Source organism: Lonchura striata, chromosome 19, assembly GCF_050655825.1.
Source record: "Lonchura striata isolate lonStrDom1 chromosome 19, ASM5065582v1, whole genome shotgun sequence".
Taxonomy (NCBI): Eukaryota; Metazoa; Chordata; class Aves; order Passeriformes; family Estrildidae; genus Lonchura; species Lonchura striata.
In genome coordinates, this window is record NC_140721.1 from 11,371,874 (window position 1) to 11,388,769 (window position 16,896).

Here is a 16,896-nt window from a genome sequence, read left to right on the forward strand (position 1 = left end):
GGTTTTCTGCTGGTTGTTGTACCCCTACAGCAAGAGCTGGACCTTTCCCCTTGTTCTACAGGTGAGAAAGTGAGGAACAACCCCCATTGGGGTGGTCAGAATGAAAGATGGGGTCCCTGCCCCTCTCCAGTACTGCTGGTCTCAACATGACATTGCACACCCAAGGATCAGTTTGATGTGGGGTGCATGTGCTGGAAGCAGCAAATGTGTGGGACGTGCTTGTGAGTGTGGAGAGCAGATTCATGAATGCACAAGTCCCCCATGTGGGTACAAACACTTCTAATTTTGTAGAGGATGTGGGGACTGGGGGTGTGTGCTGTGGGGGAATGAGGTTTTGGAGGATGTTGCTGAGTCTGCAGTATGGAAATTTTATGGGTTTGCTCAAACCATTTTCCATCTTCATGTATCCTATAGAGGCTCAGATGGCTCAGAGGGACGTTCTGTGTGTGCTGGTGAACACCACACAGAGGCATGAAAAAGGGAAAAATCCATGGTTTTCTCCAAATTCTTTATTCTCCAGGACCACAAGTTGGCGTATATAAACCAGGGTCTCCCATCATCCAACACTGGGCCACCCTCCTAGAAACACCCTCCCTGTCATCCCCCTATAAATAATATCAACATCCACAGAAAAAAAAAAAAAAGGACTGACTGCCCCATATAATGATTTCTTAAATAACTTCAAATAATACAACAGCCAAGGTGCAGTCCCATGGGCCTGGAGCTGGGGCAGAGGGATGGGGCTGAAGCCTCATCTGTGCAAGCCAAGGATGAGCAGCAGCCCCGAACACAGGGTGCCCTTCTAGTAATCCCTTGGGGACACCTGCAGATGCTCCTGTGGCTCCTTTTGTCCGAGGGTCTTGCTCCACGGCTGGAGCTCAGGATAATATGACTTGTCCATGACAGCAGCTACTCTTGCCACACTGCTCGGCTCAGTTCTGCTCCAAAATTTTCAAGTATCTTCGGACCCAGGCGTTTTCAGGATTGGCACAAACCTGGCGGCCCTCCTTTGTGACAAATCTGTGGGACAGGGATGGGACATGTTAGATCTCTGCTCACACCTGCTTCCCAGGAGAGCCTGGATCCCAGCTCTGAGCATTTCAAGAAGTTTTCCCCTGTGCTAGCAATGAAAGCAGCAGCTGGTCATGATGCTCCCCACGCCCATCCCTTCCCCCACACTGCTTCCCCCACTCCTTCAGGAGCATCCCTGGGAATCCCTACATGTGCAAGCCCTTTCTCCTTGTTATTCCCTGTTCCCGGCTCTGTTCCTACAGCCCCCTTTGCCGTGCAGAGCTGGTCACTCACTCACACCCCCACAAGGGCTGTCCCTGCCCTGTCCCAGGCACTGGCACTCACACGACGCCTGGCTGAGGACAGCTGCTGCTGGTGATGTAATGATGCTGGATGAGCTTCCATGGGAGCTTGTGCTGGCTATATGTGAAACAGCAGATTGGGATGTTGAGTCCAGCTAGGAAAGGCAAAGGAAGACAATGTGAGCACTGGCAGCTGTGCTGGCAGAGAAGGTAGTGAGAAATTAGAGAATAATTAAGGTTGAAATGGACATTGGGGATCATCTGGTCCAATGCCCTGAGCAGTATCAAGGTACTGTGAAATTCTCACTCTGCCATTGCTCAGAGATTCACTTCCCCGACTCCTCCAGCCCCAGAGCAGAGGTGGAAATCTCTCAGCTCTAACCAGGAATAAGTACTTTGACCCCAGGTTGGATGAATGAATGGATGAGTGGAGAATGAATGGATGGACGGATGGACAGATGGATGGATGAATTTCTGATTCCAGGGTTCCTACATGCAGCTGATCTCTGGGCAGAGTGGAGAATGGCACAAATGCTGATAAATTCCCAGATATCTTTCATGGGAGCTCAATGGAGAAATAATATGGAAGGTTCAGACCTGTCCTCCCTTCACAAATAAAAAAACAAGACTCACCTGGGCCAGAGAAAGTTTGGGAGAAGGCAGCTGCAATGAGGAGAAGAGCCAATCCAGCTGCAGAGACCTTCATCTTTCCGTCGGATGAGGGCTGTCAGAGCAGGAGCAGAAGCTCTGGAAAATGTAGCTCACTGTGCAACAGCTGGATTCAGCCCTCTTTTAAAAGGGAGTCCTGGAGGCAGCTGGGAATAACAGAAATGGAAATTCCAAGATGATGATAAAGGATGACACGAAAGTGAAATAGCTGAAGGGAATTAGAGGGAACAGAAAACAGTGAGGTAGAATGGAATATGGTCCCTCACACTGCCAAGTGACTCAGCACTCATTTTTGCTTTATTCAAATCAAAAGTAAAAGAAAACATGCCAAGTGGCCCGGCCACAAAAAAGAGAATGGTCCCGCTGGACTCCAGAGATGGGGGGTTTCCCTATGAGGCTGTGTAGGGAAAGACAATGTTTGCATAGGATTATGCAGCTCTGGAAAAAACCCCAACAGGCAGCACAGAAGTGCTCTCGTGCCATTGTGTGCTGGATGTTTGCCAGAGACTGCTGAGCTGCTGTCCCGGAGCTCAGGGGTAGCTGCACTGAGGGCTCTGTGCCTCCCAAAACACTGAGCCTGCCCTCCCCACACCCACAGGGCTGCAGAGGAGCCGAGGCTGGAATTCATCCAGCCCAGTCCCTGAAAAGCCTGCCCAGGACCATGTCCAGGTGGGTTGTGAGACTCCACAGCCTCTCTGCACAGCCTGTTTCAGAGTGCAATAAAGTTTTATCTGGTGTTTAAATAGAATTTCTTGTTGTCTGTTGTCCTTTTAGTGGCCATCACTGAGAGCTGGGTTGCATCTACTTTGCTCCACATGCATTGGTAAGAATACTCTGAGCCCTCTCCATCCCGAACTGTACCACCATCCCCTCCCTGGAGAAATGCTCTTGTGTTTCCATCAGCTCTGTGGCCCTTTGCTGAACTATCTCAGTGGGTCCATACATCTCTAATCCTGGGGAGCCCAGAACTGGACCCAGGGCTTGAGGAACAGCCTCACCAATGTTGAGTATAAGGGAAGGGTCCCCTCCTTCAACCTGCTGTCAGTGTTCCTCCTCATGCAGCCCAGGAGCCTGATGGAATTTTGATGGCAAAGGCACATTTCTGCTCATGTCCAGTCTGGCACCCACCAGGAACCCCAGGTCCTTTTGTGCCAAACTGCTTTCCATCTGGTCAGCACTGCCATATACTGGGGATGCTCTTCACAGGGTCAGGACTCTGCACTTCTTTTTGAGCTTCATGAGGCTCTTCATCCTGATGAGGTCTCCATGGATTTCACACAGGCCAAAAGTGATAAGACAAAGGGGAACAGCTTTAAACTAAAAAAAACCACCACCACCACCAACAAAAAAAAAAAAAAAAAACAAAAAAAACAAACCAAACCAAAAAAAAAAAAAAAAAGGAAGGGAGATTAAGATTGAATATTAGCAAGAAATTCTTCTCTGTGAGGGTGGTGAGGCCCTGGAGCAGCTTGCCCAGAGAAGCTGTGGCTTCCCCCTCCCTGGAAGTGTCCAAGGCCAAGTTGGACAGGCCTTGGAGCAGCCTGGGATAGTGGAAGGTGTCCCTGCCCATGGCAGAAGAGACAGACCTGGGTGGGTTTCAAGGTCTCTTTGATCCCAATACATTCCATGATTCGATGATGGAAGCATGTCTCTTTAATGTGACAAGCCATCCTCCCAACTTTGCATCACTTCCAGCTCGCTGAGGGTGACCTTTGTGCCATCAGCCAGGGATGGGACAAATTAAGGACTACCCACTATTGATCCCTGGGTTTCCCTGCTGCTGACTGGCCTCCAGCTGAAATTTGTGCAATAAATCACACCCCTCCAAGCACAGTATCCAGCCCAGCCTCAGCCTCTCTCACTGCTGTTTCACTAATGCAGCCTTCATCGCTTTGCCCTTAGCAGTCACAGGCATCCCAAAGGGCAGGATTTCACCTGGGAGCAGGGAGTTCACTAGCAGAAGGGATTTGCCACACCCGAGACATTCTGCCAGTCTCAGTTACTCCCTCCAAGAGATGCCTTGGGTAGAAGATGGATTTTCTGGCTAAAGAGGTGAGACAAAAGTGGGGGACAACCTGACATGGGGGAGACCAAGTCTCAGGAGGCCAACAGCTCAGGGCAGCTCTCTGGGGAGCAGGAAGAGGGATGACCTGGGCTTCCTCATGTCCTGTCACATTCTGGGCACACAGTCAAACACCTCTCCAATGCAGAAAGGATGCTCAGGCCTCTGCTTGTGTTCCTAAGCCTGGATTTTCTCTCCCAGAACTCTAAACCCCCTTCTTGGCTACCTGGAGCTGCAATGGAGGCACTGTCTTTCACCAGCTGGGACAACAATTTTTGGGTTCATCCAGCAGTTGTCAAGAGCTGAGGGATAAAAGTGATTCCTGTTTTAGGCGATTTGGTGGAATCTCCAGGTAGTGAGAGGAGTAAATCACGTGAATCCCAGGCTCTTCAGGGAAGCTTTGACAAAATTTGGAAGATCCAGCTTGAGCCCTTGGCAAAGTCATTTTCTACATTATGTGCAAAGATCTTGGCTCCTTTACCTGGAGAAAGGTGCCATAGGTGGCCTAAAGGCCCTAATTTATTGCTTTTCCTCACAGCCCATCCCCACTTTGCTTATTTTAATTTAATTTTAATTAACTAAATTTAAAACATTTAAAATTTATTTTTATTTATTTATTTAATATTAAAAATTTTAATTTATTTAAATAATAGTTTTATTTTACCTCTGACAAAAGAAGACACAAAATTGCCCAAACACCAGCTTGTCCTTCACTAGTGTTGTCCCTGGCAGGGACTGAAAGGAAAAGTTTGGAGGTTCCTTAGACTGGTCTATTCCTTCCCACACTTATCCCATGGGGAGGGTTTGTTTTGCATTCCTCCTTTCCCTTATGGTCTTGTCCTGCATCACATCCTTGGTGCTGCTGGCTCTGGCACATCCTCATCTGGGCAGAGACCTCAGCAGAGCGGCTAAGGGTGTGCTTTTAGAGGGAGCAAAGTCTCTGTAAGTCCTGACAAGGATATCAGGGAAGGTGGTGGATTTTGCCAGAAGCAAGTCTGGCAGGATCACCTCTTTGTTCTCTTGGTAAGTCTGATCAGCTCAGTGAAGAACAAGAAGTGGCTCCAGCTTGCGGCTGAATTGCTGCTGAAAAAAACCCCAAATTATGGCTTTTTGCCACGGAAATAATTCATTCAGAAACCAACAGTGGGAGCTTTTATGTTCCTCTGCTCTTGCGACTCACAAACAAACTCTGGTGACAAAGAGCAGAGCTGAATGGAGCAATGACAAAGGCTTTGGCTGCAGAAAGGCATCCTGTGGCTGGCACCAGAGGTGACAGCTTTGCTCATGGGAACTTTGCACCTTCTGCTCACCAAGTGCTGCCTGCAAAGCACAAACCATGAGGCTGATTGTGTGCACGGGTAACGGGGGGATGTGGGGAGCTGTGGTGGCTGTGATGGGAAGCTCTGAGATGGTCGGTGTGAGGAAAGAAAGGATAACTGAATGTGAGGAGGTGAAGAAGGAGGAGGAGGAAGAGGAGGAGGAGGAGGAGATGCTGCAAAAAGCTGCTGCAGCTGCAGCCCTTTGGTTATGTCACCAGCTGGTGCCCACAGAGCTGCTTTGTCAGCTGGAATTTTGCTGCCCCCAGAATGCCGGGAAGGCTCCTGGCCAGGTGCAGCTCCTCCCCATCACAGTGCTGCTCACACTCTCCAGCTTTGTGTCACCGGGTGCCCCTGCTGTGGCTCTGCACGGCGATTCCAACTCAGTGTGGATCTCCAGGTCCAGTTTCTGGTTTCGATTTTCTGCTTCTGTCCACTGGTTTTTGCTTCTCTGGCAAATCCCAGAGCCCTCTGCTACTGCAGTTCCTGTGTTGATGAGCTGACCCCTCCCAGGCTTCCTTTATTATTCCTGGAAAAAAGCCATTCTTTACCACTTTAGCCTCACTCGACTGGGTGGTGAGGTTTGTTTTGGTGCAGGCAGGGTAGAAATAGAAAGCTAAAATTATTCAAAGGAGAAGTAGGGAAGGTTGTTATGGAGCTGCTGAGTCTTCACCCCTGGGGTATAAACAGTGACAAGGATTAGACCAGAAGCTTTCCAACTCCTTCAAGCTGCCCTGAAATCCTGCCCTTGCCTAGAGACACAGGTCACAAAGCCAAGAACCCAGGGCAGGGGAATGGGGGTACTTTGCCCATGGGTGATAATGAGGGTTCTCCCCAGGCCGGTGGGGGACTTTGTCAGCCTCCCCCTAGGGCACAGCTCACCTATGGGGGCTGCACGATCCCAGTCCTGGCACTGAAGGATCTTGGAGCAGAGGAAGGAGCATTATTCCATCCCTGTTAGTTCCTGTAGCCTTTTCTTCTCTTTCCATAGGTCCACAAGTGGATGCAAGCTCTGGGGAGTGGGATGATCCATTTGGGAGATGCTGGTGCCTTCACCTGGGGCAGAGGTGAAGTGCTCTGGGGGTCACAGGACTGTCCCTGAGGTGATCTCTGACTGAGCTCAGGTCCCTCTACGCACACTCACAAACTGACCCCACCAAGTCCCAGCGTGTGGCTGCACATCCCTGCATGGTCCCCAAGGGATGCAGGAACCCTGGGGCTGTGGAGGAACGGGGATGCTGTGGCTGTGGAGGTAGTGGGGGGATGCAGGAGAGGCTGTGGGGGTTGTGGAAGGATGCAGTGGCCCACAGGGGGAGGCTGCAGGGCCATGAAGGGATGCAGGAAAGGCACAATCAGTGAGCAGTGCCAAAGCTCCCCGAGCCCTCCCCTCTCTCCCGGGGGATGCGGGTGCCAGGCACATCTCGTGCTAGCTGGGGCAGCCAGACAATATCCCCTTTGAAGGGCACAAACCCATCTGGGGTGGAAAAACCCTCCACATTATGGGGGACAGGACCTGCACTTCAGAGAAGCACTGCCGAGCACCCCTACCTCCAAATAGCCCCACACATGGGAAGTGGTTTTACAGGCTTGAATAAATCATGAAGCCAGAAAGTAGCCGTGCATGAGCATGAGCTCACACCTCGCTGTGGGACCGGGACTCACACCTCCTGTGGGGCTCTGACCTCCCCGGAGTGATACAGCCCTGCCAGTGTTGGAATCTGTGCTATTGATGATCCCTGGATTGTAGAAAGTCTCTGTCTTTCAGCCCCATTGCCAAAGAAGAAGCCATAACTCGTCTGTGCTGGTTTCCAGGTTGTTTATTCTGTTTATCTCTAACATGTTCTGCTGCCCTGCCGCAGCTCTGTCCTGCAGGGCAGCGTGTGGGGCTCTGCCCTCAGTGGGATGTTACAAACATTAAATACCAGAAATTCCCTGGGCTGGATTTACAATAACGTGCCAATATCTGTCACCTACGTTGGACAGTGTGTCCCCAGCCTGGACCAACAGAAAAATGCCAACACCACAGTGAAACATGGAGGGCATGGAGAAGGAGGAAAAGGACAAGACACACCCAGTTTCCTCCATCTTGTCCCCTTTGAACTCCTAATCTAGAATCCTAAAATTTTACTTTTGCACCCATGCCACACTTAATTATTACTCATATCAAACATTCAGAGCTTGTAATTCATGCTGTAAGATTGAAAACTCTTTTCCATGGACAGAGATCACAGCCAGTGTCTCTGGGGGCTCTGTCCAGGGGGGTTCCTGACCCCTGCCAGGGTCCCAGACCTTCCAGGGCAGCCAGAGGGAAGCTCTGAATTTCCACAGCCAGGACCCTGCAGAGAGGGGCCAGCACTGCACAAGGGAGTCCAGGGGGCCATCAGTCCCCATCCCTGGAGGGGTTTAACAGATGTGTGGATGTGGCACTTGAGAACATGCATTAGTGGTGGCACTGGTAATGCTTGGAGGATGGTTGGACTCAATGACCTCAGAGGGATTTTCCAGCCTAAATGATTCCATGATTCTGTGATTAGGGATGTCCCCCAGCTGTGGCAATAGCCCTGACACAAGGTTGAAGGTTATCTCTGTGGTTCTAATCTGTGGGAATCAGTCAGATATCCCGTGCTCCCTGGGGCCACCTCACCCATCCCACCCAAAAATGCCTAGAACACTGCACAGCAGGAGCACCAATGAAAATGAAATTATTTGTGTCTTGTTTATTTTTATTTTTCCTTGATGATAATGAGCAGGCAGGACCCACTGGGTTCACTAAAAGTCGGTTTGGTATTCATAGAATCATAGAATCAAAGAGTGATTTGAGTTGGAAGGAACCTTAAAGAGCACCTTGTTCCACCCCTGTCATGGCAGGGACACCTCCCCTGTCCCAGGCTGCTCCCAGCCCTGTCCAGCCTGGCCTTGGGCACTGCCAGGGATCCAGGGGCAGCCACAGTTTTCCTGGGCACTCTGTTCCAGGGCCTGCCCACTCTCACGATTAATTCCTTCCTCATACCTATTCTAACTCTACCCTCTTCTAGTTTCCATCCCAGCAGAGCTCTGAATTTTTAGCCTGGCCCTCCCTGCTTCTTTCTGGGGGACTCAACAATGATCTGAGGTGGGCAGAGGATGCAACCCCAGCAGAGACACTTTTTCTGGTCCTTCCAGACATTTGGGGTTTGAGGGATGCTGAAGGGGGTGGGTTGGGTATGTACCACCCCCTGGAGTCAGCAGTCAGGGTGAAGCAGGAACACAGCCCCACAGTCACCTCTCTAAGGCTGAAAAATTGCAAAAACTCAGCTTTTCCCTGTTTCTTTTCTTTTCATACCAAGAATGCAGATGGGTATGGAGCAAAGAGGCTTTTTTATTTCACCTTAATTTGCTTTGAAATACTGTACAGTTCATCCTCTTTAGTTTTCTCTGCTTCAAAAGAAAGGCCAGAAAAAATCAGAGGCATCAGCCATTAGAAAGAAGAGTATTCCCTAGAATATTTTATTTTGTGAAACGCCTTTGCTGGAGAAGGATGGGACCTTTAGCCAGATACACACAGCTATGACCAACTTCCTGTCCTGAAACGAATTTTGGGAAACACAAAGTGAAGCAGCCAGAGGTGACCAGCCAAAGTGGCCGTGCTCTCCCCTGGACCCACCACACTGCAAACAGATGGCCCCCAGTCACTCCCCCAGGCACAGCTCCTTACTGAAGTCAGTTCCAGGATATGACGGCATCTAAAAATTTCCAACATTTCTCCAGCAATGACAAGAATGGTTGGGGTGAAGTTTCTGGACACTGGTGGAATGTCATCAGTGCTGGAGCTGGAGCAGAGCAGGATGGAGCTGCTACAGGGATTGGTGAATCTTGGCTTAGGAGCAATTTCTGAACACAGGACATCTTTAATAACTTCCTTTTCTGAGTGAAACCCAGTTCCTCAGCATTAAACTCTGCTATAAATAGGAACTTACATCAGCCAGTCTCACCAGTTTTTTCCAGGTTCTCTTTTCATTCAAGACAGAGAATTTCCCTATTTCTGACAGAACTTATTTTGGGTATTTGCTTTACTTAGCACTTTCTCCTGGGATTTTTTGGGGGACTTGTAGAAAACCTCAGTCATATGTAAAACAGGGCAACATCAACCAGACTCCTTCAGATGGCAAATCCCACTGACTCCAAGTACTGTCTGCTGGGTCAGGAATTCTGAAACAACCTGATGGGAAAACTTCCTTCTTACACCACCACTTTGCTGTGCAATTAATCCCCCCAGAGATGCTCCAGCCCACTTTTCCCACTCTTCCATGGTCATCTTCATGTCTCAAGGCAACTCCCAGGGAAGGTGGCTCCTTATCTGAGACACACTCAACCTCCCTTCCTAAAAAGGGGGAAGAGCTGGAAGAGATGACTTTCTCTTTTCATCATCATTGGAATGTGGGAAATGGGTAAGAAAACATTTTTAGGAGCATGTTGCAACATCCCAAGGCATCACTGGCATGACTGTAACCTACCACCTCCATCCAGCTGGCCATGAGCTGGCAGAGTAGAATCTTTTATCAAATTTCTAAGGAAGAATTAGATTTCTAGAAACCAAGCAACTTGGCTTTGGGGTTAATTTTGGCTCTCAGCAGTAGAAAAGTTTCAAACTTTCAGCCCTTACTAGTCCCCTGTAAGACACATTACCTAATCTAAACTTTTCCTAAACTGACTCAATAAATTTTTGCTTTTATTAATTTCAAAATAGCCCCTCAGACTCTAAAATAATTTGGTATGTGCTTGCTGACAAAGGGTTTAACACACAGAGGTGTCCAGCTGCCTGAAATGGAAAATGTATCATTGAAAACATTTGAATAATCAAAGCAGATCCCAAACTAATCCTTCTGTTTTCATGAAACTCCTCTTTTAGCAGAACATTCTTCACATTTTGGCACCGTGCGCCTCGGTGGAGGTGCTGGATCTCCAGGCATAACCCACAGATGCTTGAAGGCACAGTCAGAGGGAGCAGCTCAGAGGCAAACCACGCTCCTACATCCATGTACAAGTTGTATTCCCTGAGCAACCAGACAGGATCCAAGGGAGGTGATGCTCACTCCCTCTGGCCCAGCTGGCATCCATCGAACGCCAAGTTCCCACCTCCTGCCTGCCTGCATGTGGAGGCAGGCTCTCTCCTCATCTTCCCAGGATGTTTGGAGACAAGCAAGATGACAAACAGAGTGAGGCAATGGGGTATAAACTGATGAGTGAGCCTGCAAGGTGCCTCTCTGCAAAGGGAAAGATGGAAATGGGCCAGATCAGCTATGGAAGGGGATGCTCAGCTTGGCAAGAGTTCCCCAGCCTGAGTCAGAGGCACCAACACAGCTCCCAGCAGGAGCCTCCCTGGGGGTGGGACAAGTCTGGGGCATCTCCTGTGCCTTATCCTCTGGAGCCCTCGCTACCCACCTTGGAGCATGGAGCTAACCCATGGCTGGTGGAGGGCTGAGGGATATTGGGAAAACACCACGTTATTTACAGAAGGTTCCTGGGGAAATAACTGAAATAGAAATAATATAAATAGGATGAGTCAGTACCCAGTGCTGCTGGGGGGAGTACATAGGTGCCAGGGAGAGGTTGGTTTTATTTATTTACATTATAAGCCTTCCACTGGTATTTAGGAAGTGTCTATCAAGACCACCACTCCAAATAACCAAACTGAGACATTCCCCAGGAATGTCTGTTTTCCTGTAGAGAACAGATATCCTTCTAAGAACATCTCACTACAGCTGGACAGCCCTCAGCTCTTCCCAGAGCACTCCTCACCTCCCTGCCCTGCCTTCCCTCTCCTTCTCAGGAAGTCTGTCAGCCCTCCATGGCTCTCTGTGTGGAGGGTGGTGGCTTCTTCCCAGAGACCCATCTGTGTCTCAGCTCTTGCCCAGCATTCACAGAGCTCTTACACTCTCCTACTCATTGTACTGTTTCCCCAGTCTGTGGTCATTTTTCCTCATCAGGTGAGACAGGATACCCTTTTCTTCCCAACATCCCAGTTTCTGCCCATGCTCTCACCCCACAGTTAATCTGCTCCTCATTTTCAGGATCACTGTTTCCTTCCTCACCCTGCTCCTGGAACTCCTTTTGTCTCATCTTCAGGGTTTCAAATACCCACACTTCTTTCAGCTCTCTGCGTCCCTATGCCCAGGCTACCAGTAGCTCTTGAAATATAATGCTATAATCTCTATTAAAAAAATAAAACAACCAAACAGTAAAATTAAATTATAATTTACTGTCTCCTTATAGGACCTGGGGTGCATCAGGCAGTTCCAGGAGATAACATATAGCCCATCTCAGCATTCCTTTCTTCTAAACTGAGGAGGAAACTTGAGTGTTTCAGCTTCTCAGATTCCTCTTTCATGCCCACCACTATCTATGTCAGTGCCTGCAGTGCTGTCACAGTTGCAGGACATGCCCTGGGGCACCTCCAACCATGCAGGACACTGGTGACAGCTCCCACCTCCTGCTCCTGGGGCCCCAAGGGCTTTGCAAATATGGGAGAAGTCTTTGGTAAAGGAAACTTCAGTCTCTTTTTCCTCAACCAGCCTCATCCCCCTGATGCTTCTGGGCCCTCCAGCACAGCTTTTTCATGGATATACTCTCCCCTCCAAACTGCCAGGAAGGTTGGGTAACAGGGGACTTAACAAATGCAGAAACCTTCACAGAGGAACTTCTTACTAAGGGACAGGCATGACAGAAGCAGAAATAGCCACAATGATTGTTTCATATCCTGTACCACTGGGGAGGCACTAAATCGAGAGGGAGCTTCACTCTTCCGGGGCTGGGGCTGCTCTGTTCCATCACGAGACTGCACCACAAGTGGACCCTGGTGGAATTTCCACCATGCCTACGCAAGCCTTTGCACAGACCTCTTGTCCCATAAATTGAGGGGCTGCTGATGGTCTCAGCATCAGACAGCAAAGAGGAATCCAAGCTACCCTTGCCTGCTCCAGCTCCAGCCACCACTTCTCCAGCGACATGAAGGTGTTTGTGATTGCCCTCACCATCCTCATGGCTGCCTTCTGCGACCAGACCTCTGCTGCTCCACGTAAGTCCAGGGTCTCCCCACTCTCCCCAAGTGGGAACAGGAGAGATGTCGCTGCTGGGGCAGCCCTTTCTGACTGTAATTCCACTCCAGGTCCCTGCCTCTGTCCCACCATCTTCTGGCAGGTGCTCTAAGATTGCTCAGAGACCATTAGCATAAAAGCTAAAGGTTTTTTACCCATTTTAGGGTAAAAGCACAACCATGTCCCCCCACCCCTACTACAGGAGTCAAACGTGGGCTCCCTGAAGAAGGCTAGGGCTGGCCAGGTTTGGGCTGGGGAATGTTGCCTGGTGGCACGGGCTGTGTCAATGGCAGCTCAGGGTGAACCCAACAGGGAAATAACTGAAGAAGAAGAAAAGAGACACCATCTTTTCCCTTCCTTCTCCACATAATCCCTACTGCCTAGACCCAGGGATGGGTAATCCCAGCTCCCTGCACTGTTCCCCATCCTTTTGCCACTGCTCATGACTGTCTTTGCCCTTCACAGTCGGCTCCGACCCACCAACCTCGTGCTGCTTCTCCTACATCTCCCGGCAGCTGCCACGCAGCTTTGTCAAGGATTACTACGAGACCAACAGCCAGTGCTCCCAGCCTGCTGTCGTGTAAGTCCCTCCTCCAGGGCTGGTTTTGGGCTGAGGAGCCAGGGAGGGAAAGGCCCTTTCCCAAAGACAGGGAAGGACAGCTGGGATATACAAGAAGTACGAGGTGATGCTTGGGGCACAGGAGCCACATGCTGCTCCTGCTCTACCCCTTTGCAGATAAAGCTGCTGGATAGGGTGGGCAGGGCATGGAGCTGCTCACCTTTGGAAGAGGTAGAGCTTGGACAGGGCTTTTGTCCCAGCCCTGGAAGTGTCCAAGGCCAGGTTGGATGGGTATTGAAACAACCTGCTCTAATGGAAGATGTTCTGCCCATGGCAGGGGGTGGAACTAAATAAACTTTAAGGTGCCTTCCAACACCATATTCCATAATTCTATGATTCTGTGATTCTCCATTCAGTGCTCTCCCCTAAGAATTGTCCTCCTTCCACCCCACAGCTTCATCACCAGGAAGGGCCGGGAAGTCTGTGCCAACCCGATGGAGGAGTGGGTCCAGCAGTACGTGAATGAGCTGGAGCTGGACTGAGGTCCTGTGCAGATCCAGCTACTCCACGTCCCCAGCTGCTGGGATGGATGAGCATGACCAGCATTGGAAGTGCTTCAATGTCATTTAGAGCTGGCTGAGAAACTGAAAACATTCCAAAACCCAACTTAGTTCCTGTGCTATTGTGCTATAAATGTGCTATTTGATTTTTAATTAGGAAGGGATCAGGTGCAATAACTCAGAGATAAGAAATATTTTTATTTAATATGCATATATATTTTTTTAAATCTGTAGACTCAGGTTATATTTTCTGTATTTAATAAGTATATTTTCAACATAAAATTCAATTCAGATGTCAATAAATAAATATTTTTGTAAAAATCTGTGTTTGCCTCTGTTACAATCCTTTGGGATGAAAATTGCTGAAATTATAATAGTGACAGCAGGTTCTTTATTTCATTTGCCACACTGTCAAAACTCCTACAAGCTTTCTGTGTCTGAACATCCTGTTTTGCAAAATAATAACAAGAAAAGCCATGAAGGAGGAGTTGTGAGAAGGGCAGGGGTTACATCGAGGTAACTTGTCTCAAGCATTTTATAAGGTATTTAATCTCCAATCATTATGACAACTGGAAGCTTATTAAATTCTGTTTCTGGCCCCATTATAGTTAATCAAAACATTACCTTTAGGGGCTGAAATTTAACATCGGCTCTTTTAGGGAAAGCTTTCTGAGAGCTACAGATAAAAATAAATATTCCCTCTCAGTTATACTTTGACTCCAAAACCTGCTCATCTTTGGAGATGCCTGTCAGAGGTGACTATGCCAGACCCCAGCCCAGGCCAGGACCTGCCCCTGCAAGGAGACATCTCCCCTGGCCTCCCCCTGGAGCTGAAGAAAATGGAGCCCACCTTAGTATGGGTACTTAAAGGTATTTCCCATACCCCTGATGGCATTTCCTACACCACTGATGGTATTTGGGATGCTCTGATCAGCTCTGGACAGGCTCTGTTGGATCAGCAAGGAGTATTTGGGTTCCTCCTGCCCAGATCTCTTGTGGACTGCACAGAAGAATGCTCAGCTCACCACACTGCGTTTCCATACTGGATTTGGGATTTCAAACATAAACACCAGTGGGACACAGGCCAGCAGGGCAAGGGGTAGCCTTGAGCAGACGCAGAAGGTGGATGGTGAGCAGGGAGAGGAGGATCAGGTGGGGCTGGAGGGATCAGGGGGATGTGGGTGTCTGAGGGAGGAAGGAACACACTGCTCCTCACTCAGGGGCCTGCAGACCCTGGCTCCTCAGCCCATGGGGTCGTGTGGATGCCATCAGTCATCCCACCCCAGTGCTGACTGCATCCAGCTGAAAATAGCCCCCTGGGAGGAAGGAACTGAGTTAGAGAGCTGGACCAGAGCCCCCTTCCCTGAGACACTGCTGGGAGGGGAGGGAGCCCATGGCCGGGAGGTTCAGGTAGACATCGCCACCCGCATGTGAAGGGGCTGGCTTTGGTGAAAGCCTGGACTCACCAGACCCTGCACATCCCAGGGCCAACTCCACAAGGCATACTCATCTTGGCCACTGAGTACCAGCCACACAGCTGCTGGATAGATGCACCCTGAGGACTGAGACTGGCACAAAGCCTAGTCCCCAGAGCTGCCCTCACTCCAGGGAACAGCAGGAACGGGAGACAGGAGGGGGAAGGCCTGTGATGAGATTATCCCCAAATCACTTGAGCCTCCACAGTCCCTGTTGGATACAAGCCCTGCCTGCCTCTGTGGCACTAGGAGCAGTCCCACAGCCTCAGGTTTCTTGTGGATGGGCACAGGGTCATCCAGTGAGCACCATCCAGCCCAGGCACTGCTGCAGCCTGCGGCAGACAACCTCTTGTGCAGTGTCCTAAAGCACCTGGGACACATTCCGGAGCTGGCTCCTCACAGCTATTCCAGGAACCTGCAGGAGCCTGGAATTGCTCATCTTTCGTGATCTTGCACCCACCTGTGTGTGTGTCTTGGTTTGAAAAGCAAAACCAGTGAGAGGCTCTAAGTCAGAAATACAATTTATTAGGGAAAAAAAAGGGAAAAAAGAACCAAATACATACAATAGCACAAAAGAAGAACCACTGACAGAGTTAGATATACAGCCTGACACTTGCTGGCGAGGGCAGTGGTAGCAGATATGGTTCTGTCCCAGCAGTTGTCCTGTAGACTGATGTAGTTTCCCTCTGGAGGTCTGTCACGGTTGAGGCAGGATGGGAATGAATAGACTTGACTCAGAAGGCTGTGAAATTAAGACTCCGATTTATTCAAAATACACTGCTCTTTTATACAGAGCTTCGTGAGGACCAACTCCACTGGTTCTGAAGTGAAAACAACCACACCATTGGTGCAGAGTGCTTGACACACAGTGATAGAACTTAACTATAAACAATGTGAAAAACAAGAGATATAAATAATTATTTACATTCTTATCCAGCTCTTTCCCAGGCATCTGCCTGGATAGAAACTCTCCGTTTCTCTCTTTGACTGAATCTGAGTCCACAGAGGTCCAGTGTAGAGAAGGTCTCAGCTGTTCCTCTTGGAAAAGGGGATCTCCTTGCTGTCTGCACAACCCCGCTTATATCCTTCATGGCATCGTTTGGCTCCTCCCTCTGGGCAGAGCATCTCACAATAAGATCTCATTGCTGTGATCTTATCAGCCATGTGGCTAAAAGAACAGGTCCTCCTGGAGGGACTTATCTCTGAGTCACGGGATAAGGAAAGAAAGAGATTGCAGCTGGAGGTGGTAATGGAATACACCCCAATATTATAACCCAGGACAGTGTGACAGCTCAGAGGAGCCAGCGAGGAGCTGTAACTCCACACCCTCGGCAGAGAGCTGAGAACTGAGCACCTTCAGCAGAGCATGAGGAGTGGCCCAGAGCAGGCAGGGGCTGCAGTACCCATGGCACCATCAGCTCAGATCCTCACCCAGGGATCACCCTGCCCTGCACACTGGATGTGTTTGTGGTTGGTGCAGCTGTTTGAGGCTGGTTTTGCTGCTAGAGCTGAAGCATGCAAGGAGACTCTCACACCGTGCAATCCTTGGGTCACAGAATCATGGAATCATAAATTCATGGAATGGTTGCAGTTCAAAGGGACCTCAAAACTCATCCTGTTCCACCTCCTTCCATGTGCAGGGACAACTTCTGTCATCACAGGCCCCCAGCTGGGTAATAAGTAGCATTGACTCCATGATTCACATAAGGCTGATCTATCACTTCATTATACTATCCTTATTAAGAAACCCATTGCTTTTACAGACAGTTATGATACAGGTGGACCCAATTGGTCCTTCAATCCAAACACCATCACCATTGGCCAATGTCCCAGATTGAGAAGCAAGATGTATTTATTTGCCATCTGTGT

The 16,896-nt window shown here is 49.4% G+C and overlaps 2 protein-coding genes across 2 annotated transcripts; one reads left to right on the forward strand and one right to left on the reverse strand.

Annotated features, from left to right (window-relative positions):
- On the reverse strand, positions 1–12,176 carry LOC110475884 (C-C motif chemokine 4 homolog). The gene is made up of 3 exons (XM_021540363.3): positions 1,947–12,176; positions 1,357–1,468; positions 1–1,020 (listed from the first exon to the last, which is right to left on the reverse strand). Exons 1-3 carry the CDS (start codon positions 2,017–2,019, stop codon positions 933–935), a joined length of 273 nt encoding a protein of 90 aa, XP_021396038.1. The 5' UTR covers positions 2,020–12,176; the 3' UTR covers positions 1–932.
- On the forward strand, positions 11,841–16,390 carry LOC110475883 (C-C motif chemokine 4 homolog). The gene is made up of 3 exons (XM_021540362.2): positions 11,841–12,414; positions 12,899–13,013; positions 13,447–16,390. The coding sequence occupies exons 1-3, from the start codon at positions 12,345–12,347 to the stop codon at positions 13,532–13,534; spliced, it is 273 nt and encodes a 90-aa protein (XP_021396037.1). The 5' UTR covers positions 11,841–12,344; the 3' UTR covers positions 13,535–16,390.
- Positions 16,391–16,896: the final 506 nt, after the last annotated feature.

Excerpts from the sequence above, each read along its gene's own strand:
- LOC110475884 (XM_021540363.3), bottom strand. The coding sequence starts at position 2,019 with ATGAAGGTCTCTGCAGCTGGATTGGCTCTTCTCCTCATTGCAGCTGCC. Across the intron at positions 1,469-1,946 it reads CCAAACTTTCTCTGGCCCAG|CTGGACTCAACATCCCAATC; the intron begins GTGAGTCTTGTT and ends TGCCTTTCCTAG. Across the intron at positions 1,021-1,356 it reads TGTCCTCAGCCAGGCGTCGT|ATTTGTCACAAAGGAGGGCC; the intron begins GTGAGTGCCAGT and ends CCTGTCCCACAG.
- LOC110475883 (XM_021540362.2), top strand. The coding sequence starts at position 12,345 with ATGAAGGTGTTTGTGATTGCCCTCACCATCCTCATGGCTGCCTTCTGC. Across the intron at positions 12,415-12,898 it reads CCAGACCTCTGCTGCTCCAC|TCGGCTCCGACCCACCAACC; the intron begins GTAAGTCCAGGG and ends TGCCCTTCACAG. Across the intron at positions 13,014-13,446 it reads TGCTCCCAGCCTGCTGTCGT|CTTCATCACCAGGAAGGGCC; the intron begins GTAAGTCCCTCC and ends TCCACCCCACAG.